This window comes from Petromyzon marinus, chromosome 52 (assembly GCF_048934315.1).
Source record: "Petromyzon marinus isolate PM22_M1 ecotype Great Lakes invasive population chromosome 52, UKy_Petmar_22M1.pri1.0, whole genome shotgun sequence".
Taxonomy (NCBI): domain Eukaryota; kingdom Metazoa; phylum Chordata; class Hyperoartia; order Petromyzontiformes; family Petromyzontidae; genus Petromyzon; species Petromyzon marinus.
In genome coordinates, this window is record NC_133718.1 from 12,526,135 (window position 1) to 12,547,290 (window position 21,156).

General features: G+C 51.0%; 1 protein-coding gene across 1 annotated transcript in view; it reads left to right on the plus strand.

The window, feature by feature from the left end:
- Window positions 1-423: 423 nt before the first annotated feature.
- Window positions 424-21,156, plus strand: part of SETBP1 (SET binding protein 1) — a 111,829-nt gene continuing 91,096 nt past the window's right edge. Inside the window, exons 1-2 of the mRNA XM_032973935.2 lie at window positions 424-511; window positions 5,419-6,115. Of these exons, the coding sequence (XP_032829826.2) occupies window positions 5,756-6,115 (360 nt within the window). The 5' untranslated portion in view covers window positions 424-511; window positions 5,419-5,755. The remainder of the gene's footprint in view (window positions 512-5,418; window positions 6,116-21,156) is intronic.

A 21,156-nucleotide genomic window follows, 5' to 3' on the forward strand; every position in this document is an offset into this window, starting at 1 on the left:
TACCATCCACCATCAAAAAAACGCATCACCGCTACACCGTGACCATCACCACTCACCGCCACGCACCCACCACCAACACAACTCACCACTACCATCACCCCCCCCCATTACCCCCCCCATCACCCCCACCCGCCACACCCCCCCCCCATCACCCACCCCCCATCACCCCCCCATCACCCAACCCCATTACCCACCCCACATACCCCCCCCCATCACCCACCCCCCATCACCCATCACCCAACCCCATCACCCAACCCCATCACCCAACCCCATCACCCAACCCCATCACCCAACCCCATCATCAACCCTCTCCCAGCCTCATCCCTCGCAAACAAACAAAAAAATCCCGGAGCATCGAAAAATCCGTCGGTTGCTGGCAGTGCGCATGCGCAAAGCACGGGTCTTGGGCTGTAGTGGGGGGGGGGTCCTCATCTGGCACCATTCTCACCATCCCCATTCGCGGGTTAGAGCGGCGCAGAGAGCCGGGCAGCGCAGAGCGAGCATCGTCCAGGTTCGTGCGGACCGCACCACTACACACACACACACACACGTGTACACACACACACGTGTACACACACACACGTGTACACACACACACGTGTACACACACACACGTGTACACACACACGTGTACACACACACGTGTACACACACACGTGTACACACACACGTGTACACACACACGTGTACACACACACGTGTACACACACACGTGTACACACACACGTGTACACACACACGTGTACACACACACGTGTACACACACACGTGTACACACACACGTGTACGCAAAGTATACAACCATACTACACACACGTGTTCACGCCGTGTGTACTGCAGTCAGTATATACTGCACACGTGTACACACACACGTTTACACAAAGTATATCGTGCACTCATATACTACACACGTGTACATACACGCCGTGTGTACTGCAGTGAGTAGATACTCTATTGAACACACGCGTGTAAGCGCAGTGTATTCTGCAGTCCGTCCGTATATACTGCACTTAAAATATACTGCACGACACACAAATGTGTGTACGTACACGTTGGGAAATTGTATAACACGTGCGTATATACGCAACATATACTACACACAAAGACAAAGATCCCCCGTATAGCCTTAACAGACTGTAGGGGCAAGTGCTGTTAGCGAGCACCTATGAAGGCCGGAACGGTACACGAGGGGGTGGGTGCCCAGCACCACGCCCGACCGCCTTTGTCTCCCCAGTGGCAATGTTTACACACCGCACCAGGTACTCATTTGAGGCTGAGTCGACCTAGGGGAGGCCCGGAACCGGTTCAGATAATCGTCACTGGTGTTGGCCGTGAGCGGGAATCGAACCCGGGTCGCCAGGTTCATAGCGCAGCGCGCTGACCGCTACACTACCGCTCCCCATACTACACACACACACGTGTACACACACACGTCTACACAAATTTCCTACATAACCACACGATAGAAGGCACACGGCACATGGGATGTATACGCGATCGGACAGTTGCAGCAGTACACGCGGCAGCAGCGCAGCAAAAAGCGTCGCTCACTCACAGCAATACAGCTTGTGTGTAATATATATTATTATTACACGCAAGGTGCCGCTTATATGTGTGGTCAATTACATGTTACACGCGTGAGATGGTACATGCTAACTACATGTAATACACACGAATCACCATGTACAGGCATAGTATTATTACATGGGCTTAAGCATGCACTTAGCTCAGCATACATGTGCTTGACATGTCTCAAGATAATGCAAATATCACCCCTATAGCCTTCGCAGGCGGTTGGGGTAAGTGCTTACAGCGAGCTCCTACGGAGGCCACCACGGCGCTCTAGGGCTGACCAGCACCACGACCGGCCGCCTTTGTCTTTCCAGTGCAGGTGTTTACACACACGCCACAGCAGCAGGTTACTCGTTTTAAGGCCGAGTCGACGTAGGGGAAGCCCCAGGACCGGTCCCGATACTCTGCACAGATCGTTGGTGGTCACGAGCGGGACTCGAGAACGCCGGAGTCGTAGCGCAGTGCGCTAACCACTGCGCCACCGCTCCCGTCCGCAACGCACGCGCGCGTCACATACTTCGCGCACACATGTCACAACACATGTAAACAACTACACACGTGTAGCAACTACATCCTCGCACGCACGACCGCGCTTGGTGGATAACAGGGAGATGTTTGTATTGTACTGAAATAAGAAGCTTGTCTGTTTTTTTGACGAACAAATTAAATACAAAAGCAAACCAAGAGAATGAATTTGAACACGAATGTAAGAGATGTTGCTCTGCCGTAGCTTCCACGGATGGTGAGCAGTGTGCGGTCCCCGCAACGTTGCTTGTGTGTCCTGGATATTTGCGCGAGTGGATGATCGATGTCGTGCGGAGCGGTGGCGCAGCAGTTGGTGCGCTCGCCGCGAGCCCAGCGATCCCAGCGAGCCCAGCGATCCCAGCGAACCCAGCGATCACAGCGATCCCAGCGATCCCAGAGTTTCCAGCGATCCCAGAGATCCCAGAGATCCCAGCGATACCCAGCGATCCCAGCGGTCACAGCGATCCCAGCGAACCCAGCGATCCCAGCGATCCCAGAGATTCCAGTGATCCCAGCGATCCCAGAGATTCCAGCGGGCCCAGCGATCCCAGAGATCCCAGCGGTCACAGCGATCCCAGAGATCCCAGCGGTCACAGCGATCCCAGCGAGCCCAGCGATCCCAGAGATCCCAGCGATCCCAGAGATCCCAGCGGTCCCAGCGATCCCAGAGATCCCAGCGGTCCCAGCGATCCCAGCGGTCCCAGCGATCCCAGCGATCCCACGTCAAGTAGCAGCAGCAGCAGCGCAAGGCCGACCTGCAGCGGACCGAGTGGTGCCTGTGGGCCCAGCCCATCCTCCTAGGCAGACTCAGTCTTAAATGAGCACCTGGTGCCGTGTGTCAAAAACAAAACGATAGCCTGGGGAGACAAAGGCGGACATGCCTTGTGGTTTCTGGCCACAACCACCCCCCATGGTGCGTCGTGCCAGCCTTAATAGGTGTTCGCTGACAACACTTGCACCAACAGTCTGTATAGGCTATATAGCGATTTATGTGTGTATGTATATCTAGCAATATAATTACGTATTGCATAGGCATATATAATTAAATAATGATGTGAATGTATGCTGAATCTACACGGCTTATTGCTAAATTTACATTGTTGCAATTATTCATGTATAAATGTGCTTACGACCAGCGGGAGTACGAATGCGTACACGTGTATCCAGAGCAGTGTATTAGTTAAATGCAGTACAGTACTGTGTAAATTCTAGACTGTATGCGGGATGTGGAAGTGCTGCATGGAGGAAGCAACCACGTGGATTAGAGAACACGCGCACGCAAGTTTAATGACATCATCCAAACTGTGGCGGAAAGTGAGAGCGTGGCGCTTTGTGCAGGACGCGCCACGGAGAGAAGGGGACTGATGGTCGAGGCAGCCAAGGGATGTAACGCGTCCGAGAGCACGTGACCGTGAGAGATGGAGCGGTGCATTGAGCTCAGCTCTAGTGCAGGTGTTAGGTGGATTATTATTATTATTGTGGCGAATGGAAATGCCTTCAGTAGCTAAATGTCGAGCTCTGCTAGCCGCGAGCAGAGGGCTTCGGTAGAGAGTTCGTAGGATTGCGATGCATGCCGGCGAATTATGGAAGATCTTCATCCAGCAGTGGATTGACCATGGCTGGTGATTATACACTGTATCTAGCTGGGGTTCGTGCTGTATTTACGCATGGGATGACACGTGGTTGTATTTGGGAATGCTATAGGCTCGTGTTGATGCTGGTGTGTGCCTTGGCTGTGGGAGGGCGGCACATTAGTAGTCAGTGGCAGTTCCACGTGGAGGGATATTAATGCAGAACCAAAACAATAAACACCGGAGGCACGGCACAAATAACACAAATAATCCTTGGTGATAACAATACGTAACTAAAACTGGGACCAGATGCTACATTCTTAAAGTGTTTCTTAAAATGTTTTCCTGTCACCATTCCGTAGTTTGTGCAACTGTATTGGATGATATCATTCGGATTTTAAATTGGAGATGGCCCACACAAATACACGCTTTACAAGAATACCATCATCATAGTTTTAACAATAAGTGTCAGCTCATGGATTGAGGAAGGATTCGCATCAACTTTAGGAGGGTTCTGCTGCATTTGGAGTTTGGCCATTGATTCTATTCATCATGGGAGTTTGTCTTCGTGTGGCAAGAAACTTTCGTTGCAGGAGAAATCCCAGCACAGCACCGGTGCTCTGTATAAAGAGGTAACACTCAGCACTGTCATCTACTGGCCACACCTACAAAACCTGGCAAGCCCTGGTGGTCACTCATCCAAGCACTGGCCAGGCTCGTATATACCTGCTTAGCTTCCGAGATTCATCGAGAGAGGCCCTATTTATTTTGACTTGATTGGAGTTGACCGTGCATCATAAACAACGTGATTTATGATATACTTGATATATATATCTATATCATAAACCACGTGATGCGTGTTTTGCAATATGTTCATGGCAGGGATTTATTTTCTTAGGACCTGATTGGTATTTGAGAATAATAATCATACAATATTGCAGCTTGTGGAGGTTGTCATCCAGCAGTAGAGTGGTCAAGACTCTTGTTGTTGATGGTCATGATGAATCTATATGATTACAAAGAAGAATGTCCCATTGGTGCTATGCTCGAATGAAACTTTGGTGACGTGCATCTGTATCTAACAGTGCTGACCCATTGGTGGACATTCCACATTCCCATGGTAGAATCCAATTTATCCAAAGACCAATAGTTGACACATTACTGAGCGCTGTAGCCTCATGGTTGTGGTTCATGTTTAACCAACCTCAAAGGGATGATGATGATGGGGCAAGTTGATCCGGTTGGGCTTTGAACTCATGGTTTGAAGATTGGGAGCTCTGCGTCATCCCGCTTGCCATCTGTGCGATTATTCCCCTTGTATGCTGGGGTTTTCTCCGGGATTCCGTATTTGGTCCCACGTGTTAAACACTCGCGACCGGAACTGGTCAAACGTCCCAATTTCAGGGAACACCCTGAAAAAGAGTTTAGAGTGTTGAGACTTTCCCGAGTAAATAAGTGACTTATTAGACGCTAATTTTGGCACAGTTTCCTCCTTAAGTGGTGTAGCTATCAGGTGTGCAGGCGGTGCAACTGCACTGGGGCCCACGAACCCCGGGGCCTATACCAACCACGCTACAACACACATTTTCCCAGTATTTAAATGATATTGATACATATGCGCTGCATTTCCAGCATTCACAGGAGCGGTTGTGTTTCATGATGATGGCGAAGCGAAGGCCTGTACGTGGAGGCGCCCGTGTACTTTTACCTGCGGATAACAACCACTCGCATTCTGCTGGTGCCTTCGCAGAGATGAACGGCGGTGTCTTCGCGGCCTGATCATCGGCTGCATCCCGAGGCTTTCGATCCTGCTTCGCCTCGGCGTTCCGGGGAACATTTGAGGGACGGTGGACTTCCGTTGAAGAGGATTAACCAATTATATATTTATATATATAGAAACGCAAGCGAGGGAGCTACGGTTATGAAGCTGCCGCATTTAATCGTCCGAGCCGCCATCCCTTGAGCCACCACAATTGAGCTGCGGCGTTGATTCGTCCGAAGGGATCGTGGGCCGATGCGGCTCGGGAGGAGGTCGCTCCGTCGGTGAGCCAAGTTCCGCCGCTGCCGAGTCGCCAAAAGCCTCCGCGATGCGCAGGATGCTGCCGACGGCAGCCGCGTGTGGCCCGACGCCGGACCCGGGCACCGTTCGGTCGCACGAGCAGCCGAGCGGCGCCGCCACCGTCTCGTGCGACCACGACCGGGAGTTCTCCATCACCGAGACGAACTTTGCGGAGGGTGGGCTAAAGCTCAAGATACAGAGCATGCGGCGTGGTGCCAAGCGGCAGCAGCAGCAGCAGATGGAATTGGCTGGACTGCGCCCCACCGCCATCACCGACGCCACTACCGCCGTCGCCGCCCAGCCGGCCATCAGGATAACAATAAGGCCTGGCGAGACGCACGGAAAATCTCAAGTGGCCCGGCAGAGTGAGAGGTTCTCCAAGAAGAAGGTGAGAGGGTGTGGTGTGTGTCCGTGCGTGCGTTCGTGCGCGTGTCCGTGCGTGTGCACGTTGCTTGCGGGGCGTGCGCGAGTCCTGCTGTTCTCCCATGCAGGAGGAGAGGCCACTCCTGGGATGAAGCCTCTGGGATCTGTGTCTCGCGTCTTAAAGGAAGGAAGCCCCCATGCCGTTTGGGGGCTTCCGTTTGGGTCACTTAAGTTGTGGACGTTGTCACATCGATTGTGCAGGCGGTGCAGCTGCACCGAGGTCGACCGGCCAGAGTGGTCCAAGTGCCAGGCTGCAAAGAGGGGGGGGGGGGGGGATGGCAGTCAAGGGGAAGGGGGGATCCCATTTCATTCCTTGCACCGGGCTCAATGCCAACCATGCCATACCACGGTCATGTACAATGCTTTCGTATGATGGAGGATATGTGGTAATGATGACTAAATCTGAGCCTAAGATTGTTAAACCGTCAAGACCCATCATCTGTGCAGTCCTCTTTCTGTGTCTCGGTCATTCCCAACAAGCAACTCCCCATGCTTTGTGCACCATGAATACAGCATTTACAAAGTCTCTCCTGACTTGACACCTCCAAGTGACAAGTTTCTCCTCTTGCTGAGGACGTGGACCTCATGGAGCAGCTCGTGGGATCTGTGTTGGCGCCACGGTGGCAAGATGTTAACTAACTCGCCTGGTATACAGGAGGTTGTGGGTTCGATCCCGACCCTGACACCTGTATATTTAGAGTTTGCATGTCTCTCTCCTCGTGGTCACGTAGATTTTCCTCCTGGTCCTCTGGTTTTTACCTTCACATTTAGAAACATGCGTTTGGAGTATTTGGCTGCAAGAAATTTCCACGCGATGACAAGCCACTTCGTTGAGCGATCTCTTTGTGGCCAGGTCGCTTCTGAAAAAGAGCCACATAGCTCAGTGGGCCTTACCTGGTAAAATTCAAAAATTGTTTATAGTTGTATTAAACGCCCTTTATTTGTCCTGGAAAGCTTCGCAGAGTCTCCACTCCTTTTTTAATGAGGGTCCTGCATTGGGCTCTTCGACCAACTACGCTTTCAAGGAGTGTTTTCTCTGTGGAAGGAAACTGGAAAAATCCCAAGAAAACCCATAGAGAATATCAGCACGTATGAGGGGGGTGGTACTTAAAGGTCCCACACAACCCAATTTCACGAACCTACTTTCTGTACTACACATGGATTAAGTTAATCCACCTCTGTCCGGTTCGTGGACTGATAATATTGCCTCTCGCTATGGCTGCGGCGACTACTGGTCACGTGCCACCTACTCCCTGTCGACCAGCGACCTGGCAAAAAAAATATTCGATGACAAACGAATCCCTTGGTATGTTTAACCATTTCTTGGCCACCTTGCAGTTTCACACAGCTGAACGATAACCCACCAACCCTTGCCCCCAAAGCGGTGGGTCACGTGCGTGTGTGTACGTACGTTTACACGTGTGTACACACGTGTAGACGTACACGTGTGTACACACGTGTACAGTACCGTTGGTGGGCCCTGTGGCTAGCGCAGCTGAGCTTGAGATGGCCTGTGATTGCACTTGGGTAGGTTGAGAAGGGTGTTAGGTGGTAGGTGGAGAAGGATGGTATGTGGTTGGTGAAAGGTGATAGGTGGAGAAGGATGGTAGGTGGTGGGTGGTAGGTGGAGATGGGTGGTAGGTGGAGAAGGATGGTCAGTGGTAGGTGAAAGGTGGTAGGTGGAGAAGGATGGTATGTGGTTGGTGAAAGGTGATAGGTGAAGAAGGATGGTAGGTGGTGGGTGGTAGGTGGAGATGGGTGGTAGGTGGAGAAGAATGGTCAGTGGTAGGTGGAGAAGGATGGTAGGTGGTAGGTGGAGATGGGTGGTAGGTGGAGAAGGATGGTCAGTGGTAGGTGAAAGGTGGTAGGTGGAGAAGGATGGTAGGTGGTAGGTGGAGATGGGTGGTAGGTGGAGAAGGATGGTCAGTGGTAGGTGGAGAAGGATGGTACGTGGTCGGTGAAGGATGTTACGTGATAGGTGGAGGATGGTCAGTGTTAGGTAAAAGGTGATAGGTGGAGAGGGGTGGTAGTTGGAGAAGGATGGTTGGTGGTGGGTGGAGATGGGTGGTAGGTGGTAGGTGGAGATGGGTGGTAGGTGGAGATGGGTGGTAGGTGAAGGATGGTCAGTGGTAGGTGGAGATGGATTTCCCTCGCAGTGGCAGTGGTGGCGATGTGGTTGGATTTTGTGGCGAAGATTTTTTGTTTGTTACCGAATCTCAAAACGGCCGCGTCGGCCTCCGCGCCCCCGCCACAGCTGGCAGGCGCCGGGCCGGGCCGGGCATCTGCCGCCTCCCGTGCACGGATCGCTGGGTGGGCGCCAGGCGTCGGGATGGGCGTCGCGTGGCAGGCGGGGCAGGCGGGACGCACGGACGGATCGACAAACGTGACGCCGGCGAGAACGTCTCTGTCGCCCCTTAGAACCCGCGAAAGGCGCCCGCGGAGATGATAAATGGCCGAGCATTGTCACTGCATTCAGAGGTCACCGGCTCGGGGCACGAAGCTTGCACGTTGCTCCCGCTTGTATTGGCAGGTGTGCCAATTAAGGACACTGTCCCAGCACACCCCGGTTTAGATCTCGCAGCCAAATTGTTCCCTTTGCGTGTGGAGTGTATCGAGGGCGGTGTTGTCGCTGCGCGTGGCGAACGACGTGGAGGCGCTCGATGGTGCCAGTTTTGGTGGATTGACTTCGCCACTCATGTGAGGGTGAAGTTCTGTGGGCCATGGAGGAGGGGGTGTACCGAGTGCAGATTCCTTCAGAATGTTACCGGATATTATAGGATGCGCTTGAGTAGGGGTTGACCCAGTGTTTGTCATCGCGAGGCCTGCGGGCCACGACTGGTGTTTCGTGCGGCCCAAAGGGAGGACACCCCCCATCGTCATCGTGCTGCTGTCAAAGGCCCAATGGTTTCAAATGTGTGGCGGCCCTCACGCTGGCGATGTCTTATTCTTGGTTCTTTCGGTAAAGTCACCACGTAGAAGGGAAACAATAAAATAATAAAAATATAAAACAATAAAATTCTCACGACGTTTCGACTGCAACACGAGCAATCATCATCAGGTGTGAAAACCACAACAAGAAAATTGGTGATGTCTTATCGGCGAAAGTGCCCCCCCCCTCTGAACATTAGTGAAGAACACTGGATAATCCAACAAGGACTGTCCGGGTCAAATGACTGCCAAAAACAAAATAACACCCGGCACACCACTTCCAGTATTCCTATCGGTACGTGCTGGAATGAGTCACGTGGAATGGGTAACGTGGAATGAGTCACGTGGAATGAGTCATGTGCCTCATTCCAGTCTGAACAACAATCTGGAAAATATTCGGTGATCAATGAAACCCTGCACTTACCTTTATTTCAATTTTCTGTTTGACTTTACTCCAAAAAAAGGTTTTATTTCGAACAGACACCTACTACTTTTACCTCGATGTGCATTATAATGTTCCGTCTACGAAATGGAGTGGCGGTGCAGTGGTTAGCTTACTTTGTTATGAAGCCAGTTACGCACCACCTCTGCTTGACTCCGGCCCATGGCTAAGATTGAACCGATCCAGTCCCCACGCCTTCTGCACCAAACTTCACTGATCAGTGTGGTGAAGTATGGTCAAACACCCCCCATGATCGATAGATCGTGGGGGAGGCCTTCATCCAGCAGTGGAATAGACAAGGCACTGTAATAATAATTATGATTATAATAATTATTAATATTATAATAATAATTAAGATTATAATAATAATTATGATGTGTGGCGGCCCTCACACTGACGATGATTATTATATAAATGCCATAATTACATAAGCGCACCAATTTCAAATGTTTATTTTGATCTGAATGATGCATTTTTCTCACGGGCACTTAACGTCGGCTCAGTTTGTAATTGCCATGTATGTCTGCAGTGATATACTGAGAACAGATCAAGTGCTTCTGCAAAAAAGCTGGCGTTTATCCACCTCAAAACATCTCCTAAATGGCTCCTTTTCCAAAAGAGATGCGCTCAATTGTGCGGCCAATTTGGAATTTCAAAAGAGAGGTCATTATCATTTTATTTAAATGCGGCTAATGCGATGTAAATCGTATGCGGCGATGCAACATTACGCCACATTTTGCCGGTGATACCGGCGCATCTGCGTCTTGAGATTTCCGCCTCGTTTCACTCCCCGCCCTCGCTCCGCAGTGGGAATAAAATTGGGGACCCCCCCCCCCCCCCCAAACACCACCACCACCACCACCACCTCCCCCGGCCCATTCGACGACCGCATATAAATATAATAAACAGTCCTAGCGAGGTGATAAGCGATGTCGACAAAGAGATGCGCGCTTAGCGAGAAGAGTGAAAGGTAGACGCGCGAGACATGCAGACGAACGACCACGAGATTCAGTTGGACGACAGCGGCGACGAGAGAGATTAATTGGCTCTTCAGATTGAATATCTTATTACGTCCTCTGGGATTCGAATTCGAGCTGATATTTGGCTTGTCACCCCCGTACGTTTTCACGACTCTGGCGGGGGGCACTCTTGAGCTACTTGGGTCCCTGAGCTGTGTCTTGGCTTGATTATGCCCCCCACCTCACCGCCACTGCTGCCCGCTCATTGCCATGCGGGGTGGCACGAACATTGGCGTTGTCCGTTTCTTTGCGCCGTCGCTGATAATTGGGTGGCGAGTTTGGCCTCCGCCGCTTTCCAAAGCGCGTTCCGGTTGTCTCGGTGGGTTGCCCGAGATTGGGTGGCGGTGGTGGCCGTGGGATGGGAGGGGGTGAAGCTGGGGACTGGGTGGGGGGGTGTGCAGGGGGGTTGGGGGAACGCGAGTAGACATTCTCAGGCTGTGCCTCTTTGATATGCTAATGCACTGAGTGGGCCGATGATGCTTGTGAGGACTGCGTGTTATACATGCTTATCGGCGTGGCAGCTGTCGGCCTGCTCCCTCCCCCTATCCCCCCCCCACGCCTCTTTAAAAGGAATTGTCTTGAGCAAGCTCGGAATATCGTGGCCAGGCCACTGTGTGCCACCGCCAGCAGCGCATTACTATTCGTTGTGATTGTGATCTGTGTTCGGTCGTCATCGTCAATGGCCATGGTCAATCCACTGCTGGATGAAGGCCTCCCCCCCCCACCCCGCAATGATGTGATAATAATAACAATAGTCCACCGTGCCCCTCGATAGCTACGAAGATGATTAATCGCTCGGTCTCCGCGGTGGACGTACTCTGAGACCCGTTCCGTTACGTTGTGGACACAGCACAACGTCACATATCTGACCGTGACATGTCCGCCCTGACCAGGTAACCGCCTGCGCCCAATTACGACATTACACCCACGTGCGCTTGGGTGTCACTGTCATTTTCTAGAGGTGTTCACTCATCCGACTTTTTCACATATCCGCCTATACAATACCTGGGTTCCCAGCCGGTCGGATATGCGACTTTGTACTGGGTACGTAAACCAATTGGTGTCGACGCTGCCTTCGTTAGGAAGGCAACACACGTGACCAAATTTCAGAAATAAATATTTGAAATCGTATCTTGCAGCGAAATGTGACTGAACAAGGATTCGTATTGATAGAGCGCGGGCTTAAATGTCTCCAGAAGTAGTCTAGCCCAGATAACCCCCAGTGGCAGCTGCCCCTATACGGCACGAAGAGCCTTGGCAGCTGGCCTGCAAATGCGCATCAGTTTGGCGGTAGAGGGCGATGTTGCCGTGTAGTCTAGCCTAGGGGACCCTGGTGGCAGCTATCCCTGTGCAGCACGAGGTGAATGCTGCAGCAGTCACATCAGCAGCAGAAGCCTGCAAGTGGGGCGTTTGCCTGCCAATTGGGTGCGATGTTACCATGTGCTTTTACTAATCAAGTAATTTGCGAGCACTGCAATTTGTCAACTCAGTGAATTTGGGTGCGTCACATTGGCATGCATGCCCTGCTATATTTCAAATAACGCCACGGGGTCTTGAACGTCCACTGTGAAGCCCGTAATTGTACGTGACGTCTGTGAACTGCGCGTATTTTGAGATGGTGATCAATATTATTATACGTCCCCCCTGCTTTCACATCTGCAAAAATATTTTGAAGTTCCAAAGCGTAAAAAATATACTACCGTATGCTTACATATCATGAGTCGCATATTTTCTTAATGTTATATTAATATTAGCATTGCTTACACTAATCATAAGCATAAAAACAAAATAACCGCAGCGTTGATTCCTGTCTGTCATCGCCAATGTCCGACATTTCGCTCCGTCCTGGGAGCGCCTCTTCTGAGACTAACAATCCGAATTCTGAAGAATATACTGGCACGTTTTATTTAAACTCTTAAGCAATGTTTTATTTTACCAGGTAAGGCCCACTGAGCTATGTAGCTCTTTTTCAGAAGCAACCTTGCCACAGATGATAGCTCAACGAAGTGGTATATTGTGTGGACATTTATAGCATCCAAATACTCAACGCACGGTGATTCTAAATGTGGAGGTAAAACTCGGAGGACCCGGAGAAAAATCCACGACCATGGGGAGGACATGCAAACTCCAAATATACAGGTGTCAGGGTCAAGATCGAACCCACGACCTCCTGTTTACCAGGCGAGGGAGTTAACATCTCATGGCGTGAAACGTCGGACATCGTGACGAGCGCATCGCGGCGGTTACAACACGAACGCGAGTCGCGGAGAGAATAATATCACGAGGCACGGAACTTGTGACGCATGTTAGAAGCCATATGCGCTTAATAATTTTCCTTGTCGGTGTGTGCACCTGGCGGTGCTGGATGTAACCGCCCCTGACTGGCTCTGTCTTGTGGAATTAAGTGTGGTCCGAGCACCCTTTGGGGCATCTTCGCACGTGCTCGCGTTCGCGTTGTCAACGCTCAAACGGGCTGCACGTGTCCTCCGTGGGTGCACCGCCTTCGTCCGCTCCCAGGGCGCCTGCGATCCCTCTCGATTCATCTGCTTTGTTTCGCGCGGTTCGCGATCGTAATTGAGGCTTATCATCATCATCCCTTTTGAGGTTGGTTCAACAAAAACCACACCATGAGGCTACAGCGCTCGGCAATGTGTCTGTTATTTATTTTTTGCATAAATTGGACCCGACCATGGGAATGTGGAGTATCCACCATTGGGTCAGCACTGTTCGATAGCGATGCACGTCGCCAGAGAAGGTATTTTGAACCACTCTTCCACGCAGGCCATCCATCTTTTGAAGAGGTGGGAATACCCACACTTTACCCCACCACCGATCAATTGAATAGTGATGCTGTACACTGACACTGCCGTGTAGACAGAGGCGATGGGGGGGGGGGGAGAGTTTAAAGAATCTTGCACCGTGGTAACAAACTGCCACGCCGCTCACCGTGACACCACCATGGGGAGCTTCCCTCGTGTCAACTGTTCGACTGTGTGGGGTAATGCGGGGGAAGGGAATGGCCTCGGCAAGACAACATCACCGACGACGAAACTCGCAGCGTAAAATCCCAATTCTGCCCTTGCAGCGGAGTTTTCCCAATTTGTAACATGAGGCCGCCGTGCTGTGGACCGCTCCTACGGATGACATCATCGCGTAATTAACGTCCACCGTGAAGCAGACGACGGCGTATTTTACGGTTGGATACACCCGCAGCGTTAGCCAGGGCGGCCTGCTGGACCGAACCGCGAAGCTCTGCAACAAGCAGCGACCGCGTGCCACGGCTCAGCCCCGTCGCCGCTCGCCGAGCAATGAGTTGGGAGCAGCGGACACGAGACGCCAGCGCGCGCATGAGTGCGCGATGGCACGCTTTCAATTTTTATTGAAAAAAATGTACAAGCACGTTTGATTCTGCAGCCTCAATAATCCGTGCACATATAATATAATCAAGCAGTTACTCCATATCCGTACACACACACACATGAACTCTTTGCACCCCCGATGTAGCGCAGCGTTGGCGTGACTTTGTGGGACCTTTGAACCCACGTGCGGGCGTCTTGCCGTTTTGACGGCTGCCGATGTGGCAGCGAGTGTTACGCAACTACCCCGTTTACACCCTTGCGTGCAAATAGGCCACGGGATGTCTCACAGCGGCACGGACACGCAGGCCAAGAGATTAAAAGAATGTGTTTAAAAATGCACGTGGGAGTCGTGTGTGTGTGTGTGTGCGTATACATACATATATTATTATCAAGCTGTGTCCGCACGTGGCAATTCTGTGTCCGATACACGAAAATTCTCATCGTGGGCCACATATTGTCTACTGCTGGATGAAAGCCTCCTCACGCTGTCGCGAACCCTGAGTCCTGCGATGCCGCACTCCATGCTGCACACACACTTGATCTCGCGGCTCAGCCTTGACAGTGAATGTCTTCTCAGTCATCTTCGTCCCCTTTAGCTGCCAAGCCGTCACCAGTCTTGTCCGTTGGTGATCATCTCTTTGAGTATAAATGCTCTATTACAAATTCTGAGATTTTCTTTGTAAATCGTTTTTATTGGTACCTGTATGTTGAATAGAAAATGGTAGTAATAATATTACTGTACAAAAGTTTGAGCTAGGATGCTCGGCTGGCTCTCAAGGGTCTTGCTAAATTGGGATGTTAGCCTTGTTAGGCCATCCGAGGAGGGCCTGACGCTCAGCACTGCCATCTCCTGGCCACACCGTGCAGCGCCAAACCCACAACACCTGGAAAACCCTGGTGGTGATCACCCATTCAAGTGGCGAGATGTTAACTACCTCGCCTGATATACAGCAGGTCGTGAGTTTGATCCTGACACCTATATATTTAGAGTTTGCGTGTTCTCTCCGTGGTCACGTAGATTTTTCTCCTGCTCCTCTGGCTTTTCCCTCCACATTTATAAACACGCGTTTAGATCATTTTGCTACTTTAAGATTCCACGTGATAAGTTACTTTGCTGAGCTATCATTTGTGGCCAGGTCGCTTCTGAAAAATAGATATATTGCTTGGTGGCCTTACCTGGTGAAATAAAAAATAGCTGAGTTTAGTTTAAGTACCAACCAGGCTCAACCCAGCGTAGTTGCTGAAATTCATTGAGATTGGGGGCATTTAGGGTGGTAAGGATGTAAGCCAGATATAATAAACAAAATAAAATACTATTAGTGAAATGAGACCTTATAAAAAAAAATGCATGCACGTAGATGTTATTCCACATTTGGACTTATTTGCAAAATATTTTGATGGAAACTTAGCAAGGCACGAAGGGAAATGTGCGCGGGAGCAAAAACACGTCTGTAAGGAACAGAGCTTGCATTTAGTATTTAGTGAGGGCAACTCAAACTAAAGGTTTTATGAAATCAATGCTGGTAAAACTGAAAACCCCTACACTGTGGCATTGTTTTGCAATCGTAGTAATAATGATTTCCACTTGTAAAGGGCGCAGTATTTGCTTACTCCCAGAGAGAACGGCTCAGAAGCATGAGGAACCACGGACAAGTGGGAAGGCAGCATCAGCCAGACGGTGAGACGGCGCTACCAACAAATGCCCAAGCCCTGTGGTCCTCTATTAACCCTTTCCCGTTTCGAGACATCTGCAAGTTGTAGGGTGGGTCCTCTTCGCCGCTGAATCTCGGAACGCGCAAGCGGTTAGCGTTAATTTAATTTAGAGAGGCGTAGTGCTGCTGTTTTTAAAGACGTTATACTCACCGCAGAGAACTGTAGCGACGCTACCGCACTCTATGATAGCTGGCGCCAAAGTGTGCCACACACCCTCCTGCATGGCCTTGTGGGAGCCTCGATACATCTTCTGACCTGAAGGCGTACCAATAGAGTTCTAATTTTCTTCTGATTCCGTTCTGATGACATACACGTCTGATGATGTACACGTACGCCATCGGGATGGGCAAAGGTTAAGATGTTTTCAGTCAATTAATGAGCATTCATACGCACAGGAGGAAACCAGAGCGCATGCAGAAATCCCACGCGTGCGAGGGGGCGACACTCGATCCCCGTGCAGAGGCTCGTTCTCTTAAAACGGTCTCTCGCCCAGTTGAAAATGTGAGATGCACTCAGACTGCCAAGTTTCCTTGAGCATTTTGATTTTGTTCCACTTCAGAGTTTTACGATTGTACACAGCTCTTAGTTGTGCACAGCTCTATTGTAAGTCCACGTGCTTGACCGGTTGGGATGTCACTCGCCAATGATGTTGGCCAGTGAGGCGGCTCGGCGGTAGAGTGAGTGGCTTGCAATTGGAGGGTTGGGTGGTAAGGCCCACTGAGCTTATAGAGCTCTTTTTCAGAAGCGATCTGGCTATCGCAAACGATAGCTCAACGAAGTGGCTTACCATGTGGAAATTTATAAGCAGCCAAATACTCGAAACGCGCGATGTTGATTCTAATTGTGGAGGGAGAAACCGGAGGACCCGGAGAGAAAATCGATGCGACCACGGGGAGAGAGACACGCAAACTCCAAATATACAGCAGCAGGCGTCAGGCTCGGGATCGAACCCACGACCTCCCGCATCCTAGGTGAGGTAGTTAACATCTTGCCACTGGTTGGGGTTTGACTCAGCCCATCATCCCTCCGGGGAACTATAAAATGAGTACCACTTTCAGTGCAAGTTCACAGTGGTTGTCCTATATATAGACTCGCCATAGAAATGTGGAATTTCCACGGCTGGCTCTGCAGGGCTGTAAATGAATAGGAGATGAGCTCCGATGCGTCAATGCTGAGCAGCAGGCAATGGACGCTAGTGGCTGTTGATGTTGGCTGTGGGTGGAGATTGGAACTCGCCGAGGTTGGCAGATTCACAGGGCCAGCGCTAGCCAACCGCTGCTCCACCGCCTGCCCGCCCACCCACCACGATGTCCTTTTGGGTGGGAGCGGCTTCGTATTTGGATCGTATCACTTTGCAACATGTGTGGACCACGCACGCCGTTGGACCCACCACTCCGAATGCTGCACCTACTGTGCCTGTGCACATGGATATGCACGGTCCTGTTTGCCACTCCCCTGCACACCAACGCCGGTCGAAGGGAATATCTGACCGTACTTCAGTGCGGGTTGGTGAAGGTGGGGAGCATAGACGGTATTCCATAGTGCAATACTCCATAGTGCAATACTCTCCTAATGTTACGGTACTGCTGCAGCAGCCTGTTTTATGCCTGGAACTTGTAACACTATCCAGTGATAACAAAATAACACAAATCATACAATGTCACCGGTAGTGTCCAAACATCCCAATGCTGAAAAGTGACCTGCAAGTTTCTCTATTGGGATTACACAAAGCAGCATCATCGGCAATACTACTGTGAAAACTCAGCAGGATCTTCCTGAAAAAGAGTATTGATTAAACGAGCTTCATAATCATCGTGACAATCCTGCTGGGCTTCTGAGATACGAGGCAGTTTGGTGCATGCCCAGTGGTTTTGTAGAGGTGTGTCTGTGTATACACACACACACAAACCTATCGTGTTAATGCTGATATCATGGGTTTCTATGTTATGCATCCTTAGGCTTTTGTTGTCGCTGATAAAAAGCTGTGTGCTGCTCACAGACAGGTGGTCATGCCATTTGCACATTCCCAAATCTCTCTTTAAAACGCTGGCGCAAGGGTAATCCATAAATCTAAACGTAGGCTGGCAATGAGTCGCCTCATGTTGGCTCTATTTGTTCCAGCCCCGCGACCGCATTCCGGGCGTAGACGTTGTTACATAAACCCCGCGCAGTCTGTTCGCACCTCAGAGCATTGAGCCCCTCTGTGTGTTTAAAAAAAAAACGATGAAAGGAAAAGACGTGACACTCGCGATTTACACGCAGGCTTTTAAGCGGTTAATCCGAATTGCCAGCAGTAGGCCGTAGTTTATGTTTCAGCTAAAAAAAAATGATTTAGTGGCCCACAGCGATGTGTGTCCTTTGAGTTTGTGACTCGCCTGACGGCACGGCGGGGCCACGTGTCCCGAAGCTGCGGGGGATATAGACCCCTCTCAAGATCACTGACTTAGAACTCTGGGGGGGGGGGAGGAGAAGAGAGACCAGACGGCCAAGTTTAGGAGGCCCCTTCGAAATGAGTTTGAGTCATTTCTTTTTCCTTTCATCCCGTGGCATCCATAAGAGACCTGGCGGGCTCGGCCAACGGTGTTCTGAGATTCAATCACGTGGCTGAAGGAGAGGGATTGAATCACGTGGTTGAAGGAGAGGGATTGAATCACGTGGCTGAAGGAGAGGGATTGAATCACGTGGCTGAAGGAGAGGGATTGAATCACGTGGCTGAAGGAGAGGGATTGAATCACGTGGCTGAAGGAGAGGGGTGAGGCTGGCGAATACGGAGAGATTCTACGCTGCTTATGAACAAAGCAACTTGAATGCGCCTGCTCTGATTCGGATATTGAAGCTTCAGACATGCAGCAGCAGTGCAGTGATGTTCACACTGGCCTATGAACCCGTAACCTGAGTTTGATTGATGAATCACCACTGATGGCTGACATCAGTTGTGATTAATATCTGAACTAGTCCTGGCCCAATGACCAGCCTGGTGAAGTATGGTCAAACACTCCCCATGACTAACGTGGTGTGGAGAGGCCTTGGTCGAACAATGGATTGACAAAGAGATGTATTTCAATGTTGGAAGTAAGCAGCTATAGCCTGGTTAGTATTTGGGACCGGGGAGTTGCTGGGAACACCAGGCATTAGAGCTATGAGCTATGCACTGACCGAGAGTTGGCAGCTCAGCAATGGATTGAAAGCATCTGTGCGGAGTTTTGAGCTGTTTCATCGAATGCATGGTTTGTTTTCTTTAAAAAATTTTCCAGAACATGCCAAACGCACACCCCAACATGCCAATTACAAAATGCGGCTTCCAGGGTGCTAACTGGGACACCCTTTATGTATCACATCACAGAACTGTGCTCCTGTCCCTTCACCGACTCCCTGTCTGTACCCGTATTGATTTTAATATTCTCTTGCTGGTATTCAAGACCTTAAATGGACTTGCTCGTCCCTACATTCATGACTTCCTTCAGCCACGTATGTCCCATGAAAAAGATCATGAAGATCCTCAGATTGTGCATTGCTCACTATCCCATGGTGTCAGGGCTTCACACTTGGGCTGGTGAAGGTGCCTTTGCAATTGCGGCTCCTAAACTCTGGAACTCATTGCCCTCCGAGGTCCGAACTTCCGAGACTCTACAAATCTTCAAATCTCGACGAAAAACGTCTCTGTTTAAAATAACTTTCTCTCTCTTTACTTATTTTCAAACGTCTTTCTCACTCCTTCTTTCCCTGGTTGAGGTTAAACTATTTCTGCCTTTTCATGCATAGCGCCCCGAGAACGATTGTTTAAGGGCGCTTTATACATTTAAATTATTATTACCGCCAAAATCACACACGAATACTGGACCATCCCATTGTGGCCAGACCCTCTGGAGCCTTGAGTCTCGGTTAGGCCTTCCCGGATAAGTAAATATAATGGGCGAGCAGTGGTTATCGCACCGCGCTATGAATTCGGTTGCCTGAATTCGATTCCATGCCATGGTCTGACATTTGTGGTGAGTGCTATCTGAACCGCTGCAGGGCCACTCTTCACCAGCCGGCACTGACCAGTGTGGTGAAGTACAGTTAAACACCTCCCCATGACCTGCAGAGCATGGGGAGGCCTTCATCCAGTGGTGGATTGACAAATGTCCTCACGTCCCAGTATAAACATGCCACCATTGGCCCAACGTTGGCATGCGGTTGAGCCAAGGTTGGCCCGACGTTTGCCCGACGTTGGCCCAACGTTCCACGCTTGCTGGAATGTGGCATTTTACAGATGGTGGGGGCCCAACATATTTGTACTTTATTCAGTTGGACGCGAGCATGTAGGCCAATTTTTAGGATTTCCCATGAAATCGACACGCGTTGGTGAGGGGGTTATTTGGCCGCTATAAATTCCCACAATGACCAGCCACTTCGTTGAGCTATCATTTGTGACCAGGTCGCTTCTGAAAAAGAAAGAATAGCTCGGTGAGCCTTACCTGGTAAAATAAGAATCGTGTACTTTTAGTTAAAACTCTTAGAGTGATTTTCTTACCTTTCCTATACTTTGCACTCCGATAGTTGTTTGGTATTATTTGTTGTTGTAACTTTCTGACCCGCACCTACTCGACATCTATGAATGAGATTCATAGTTTATCGGATCTCTGCAGGATAAATAAAGATGATAACTGATTCTGAGTGTGTGCGTTGCACCGCACTTCAAAGGCTCCGAGCGAGGCAACGCTGTGCCCTGTCCCCTGTGAACCTTGGGGACGTTAATTAAAACGCGACGCCGCCTCGTTTACGAGTGGCCGGGATGCGACACCCGACGCTCTCCCCCCACTCTCCCCGCACCGCGGCTCGGTAATCGTGGCTTGAAATCCCCCCCCCCGAGACTTCGCACGCCTCTGTATTCACGGCAAGTCGAGCAACGTGGTGCGAAAGGCGGGGGAGCGATAGAGACGTCAAGGTCACGCAGGGACGTATGGGATTCCTGTCGGTGCTGCCTCGCCGCTTCAAATATCCCTTTTTGCATTGACACAGCTGAGCCAGCGCGCAGGGCCCTCGTGGTACGGGTGGGTTTCCACTGGCTCACCCGAGCCGTGCCAGCGCGCAGGACCCTCGTGGTACGGGTGGTTTTCCACTGGCTCACCCGAGCTGTGCCAGCGCGCAGGACCCTCGTGGTACGGGTGGTTTTCCACTGGCTCACCCGAGCCGTGCCAGCGCGCAAGACCCTCGTGGTACGGGTGGTTTTCCACTGGATCACCCGAGCTGTGCCAGCGCGCAGGACCCTCGTGGTACGGGTGGTTTTCCACTGGCTCACCCGAGCCGTGCCAGCGCACAAGACCCTCGTGGTACGGGTGGTTTTCCACTGGATCACCTGAGCCGTGCCAGCGCACAGGGCCCTCGTGGTACGGGTGGGTTTCCACTGGCTCACTCGAGCCGTGCCAGCGCGCAGGACCCTTGTGGAACGGGTGGTTTTCCACTGGCTCACCCGAGCCGTGCCAGCGCGCAGGGCCCTCGTGGTACGGGTGGTTTTCCACTGGCTATATGCCGAGATGTGAGAAAACCACGATACGCTGGCCTC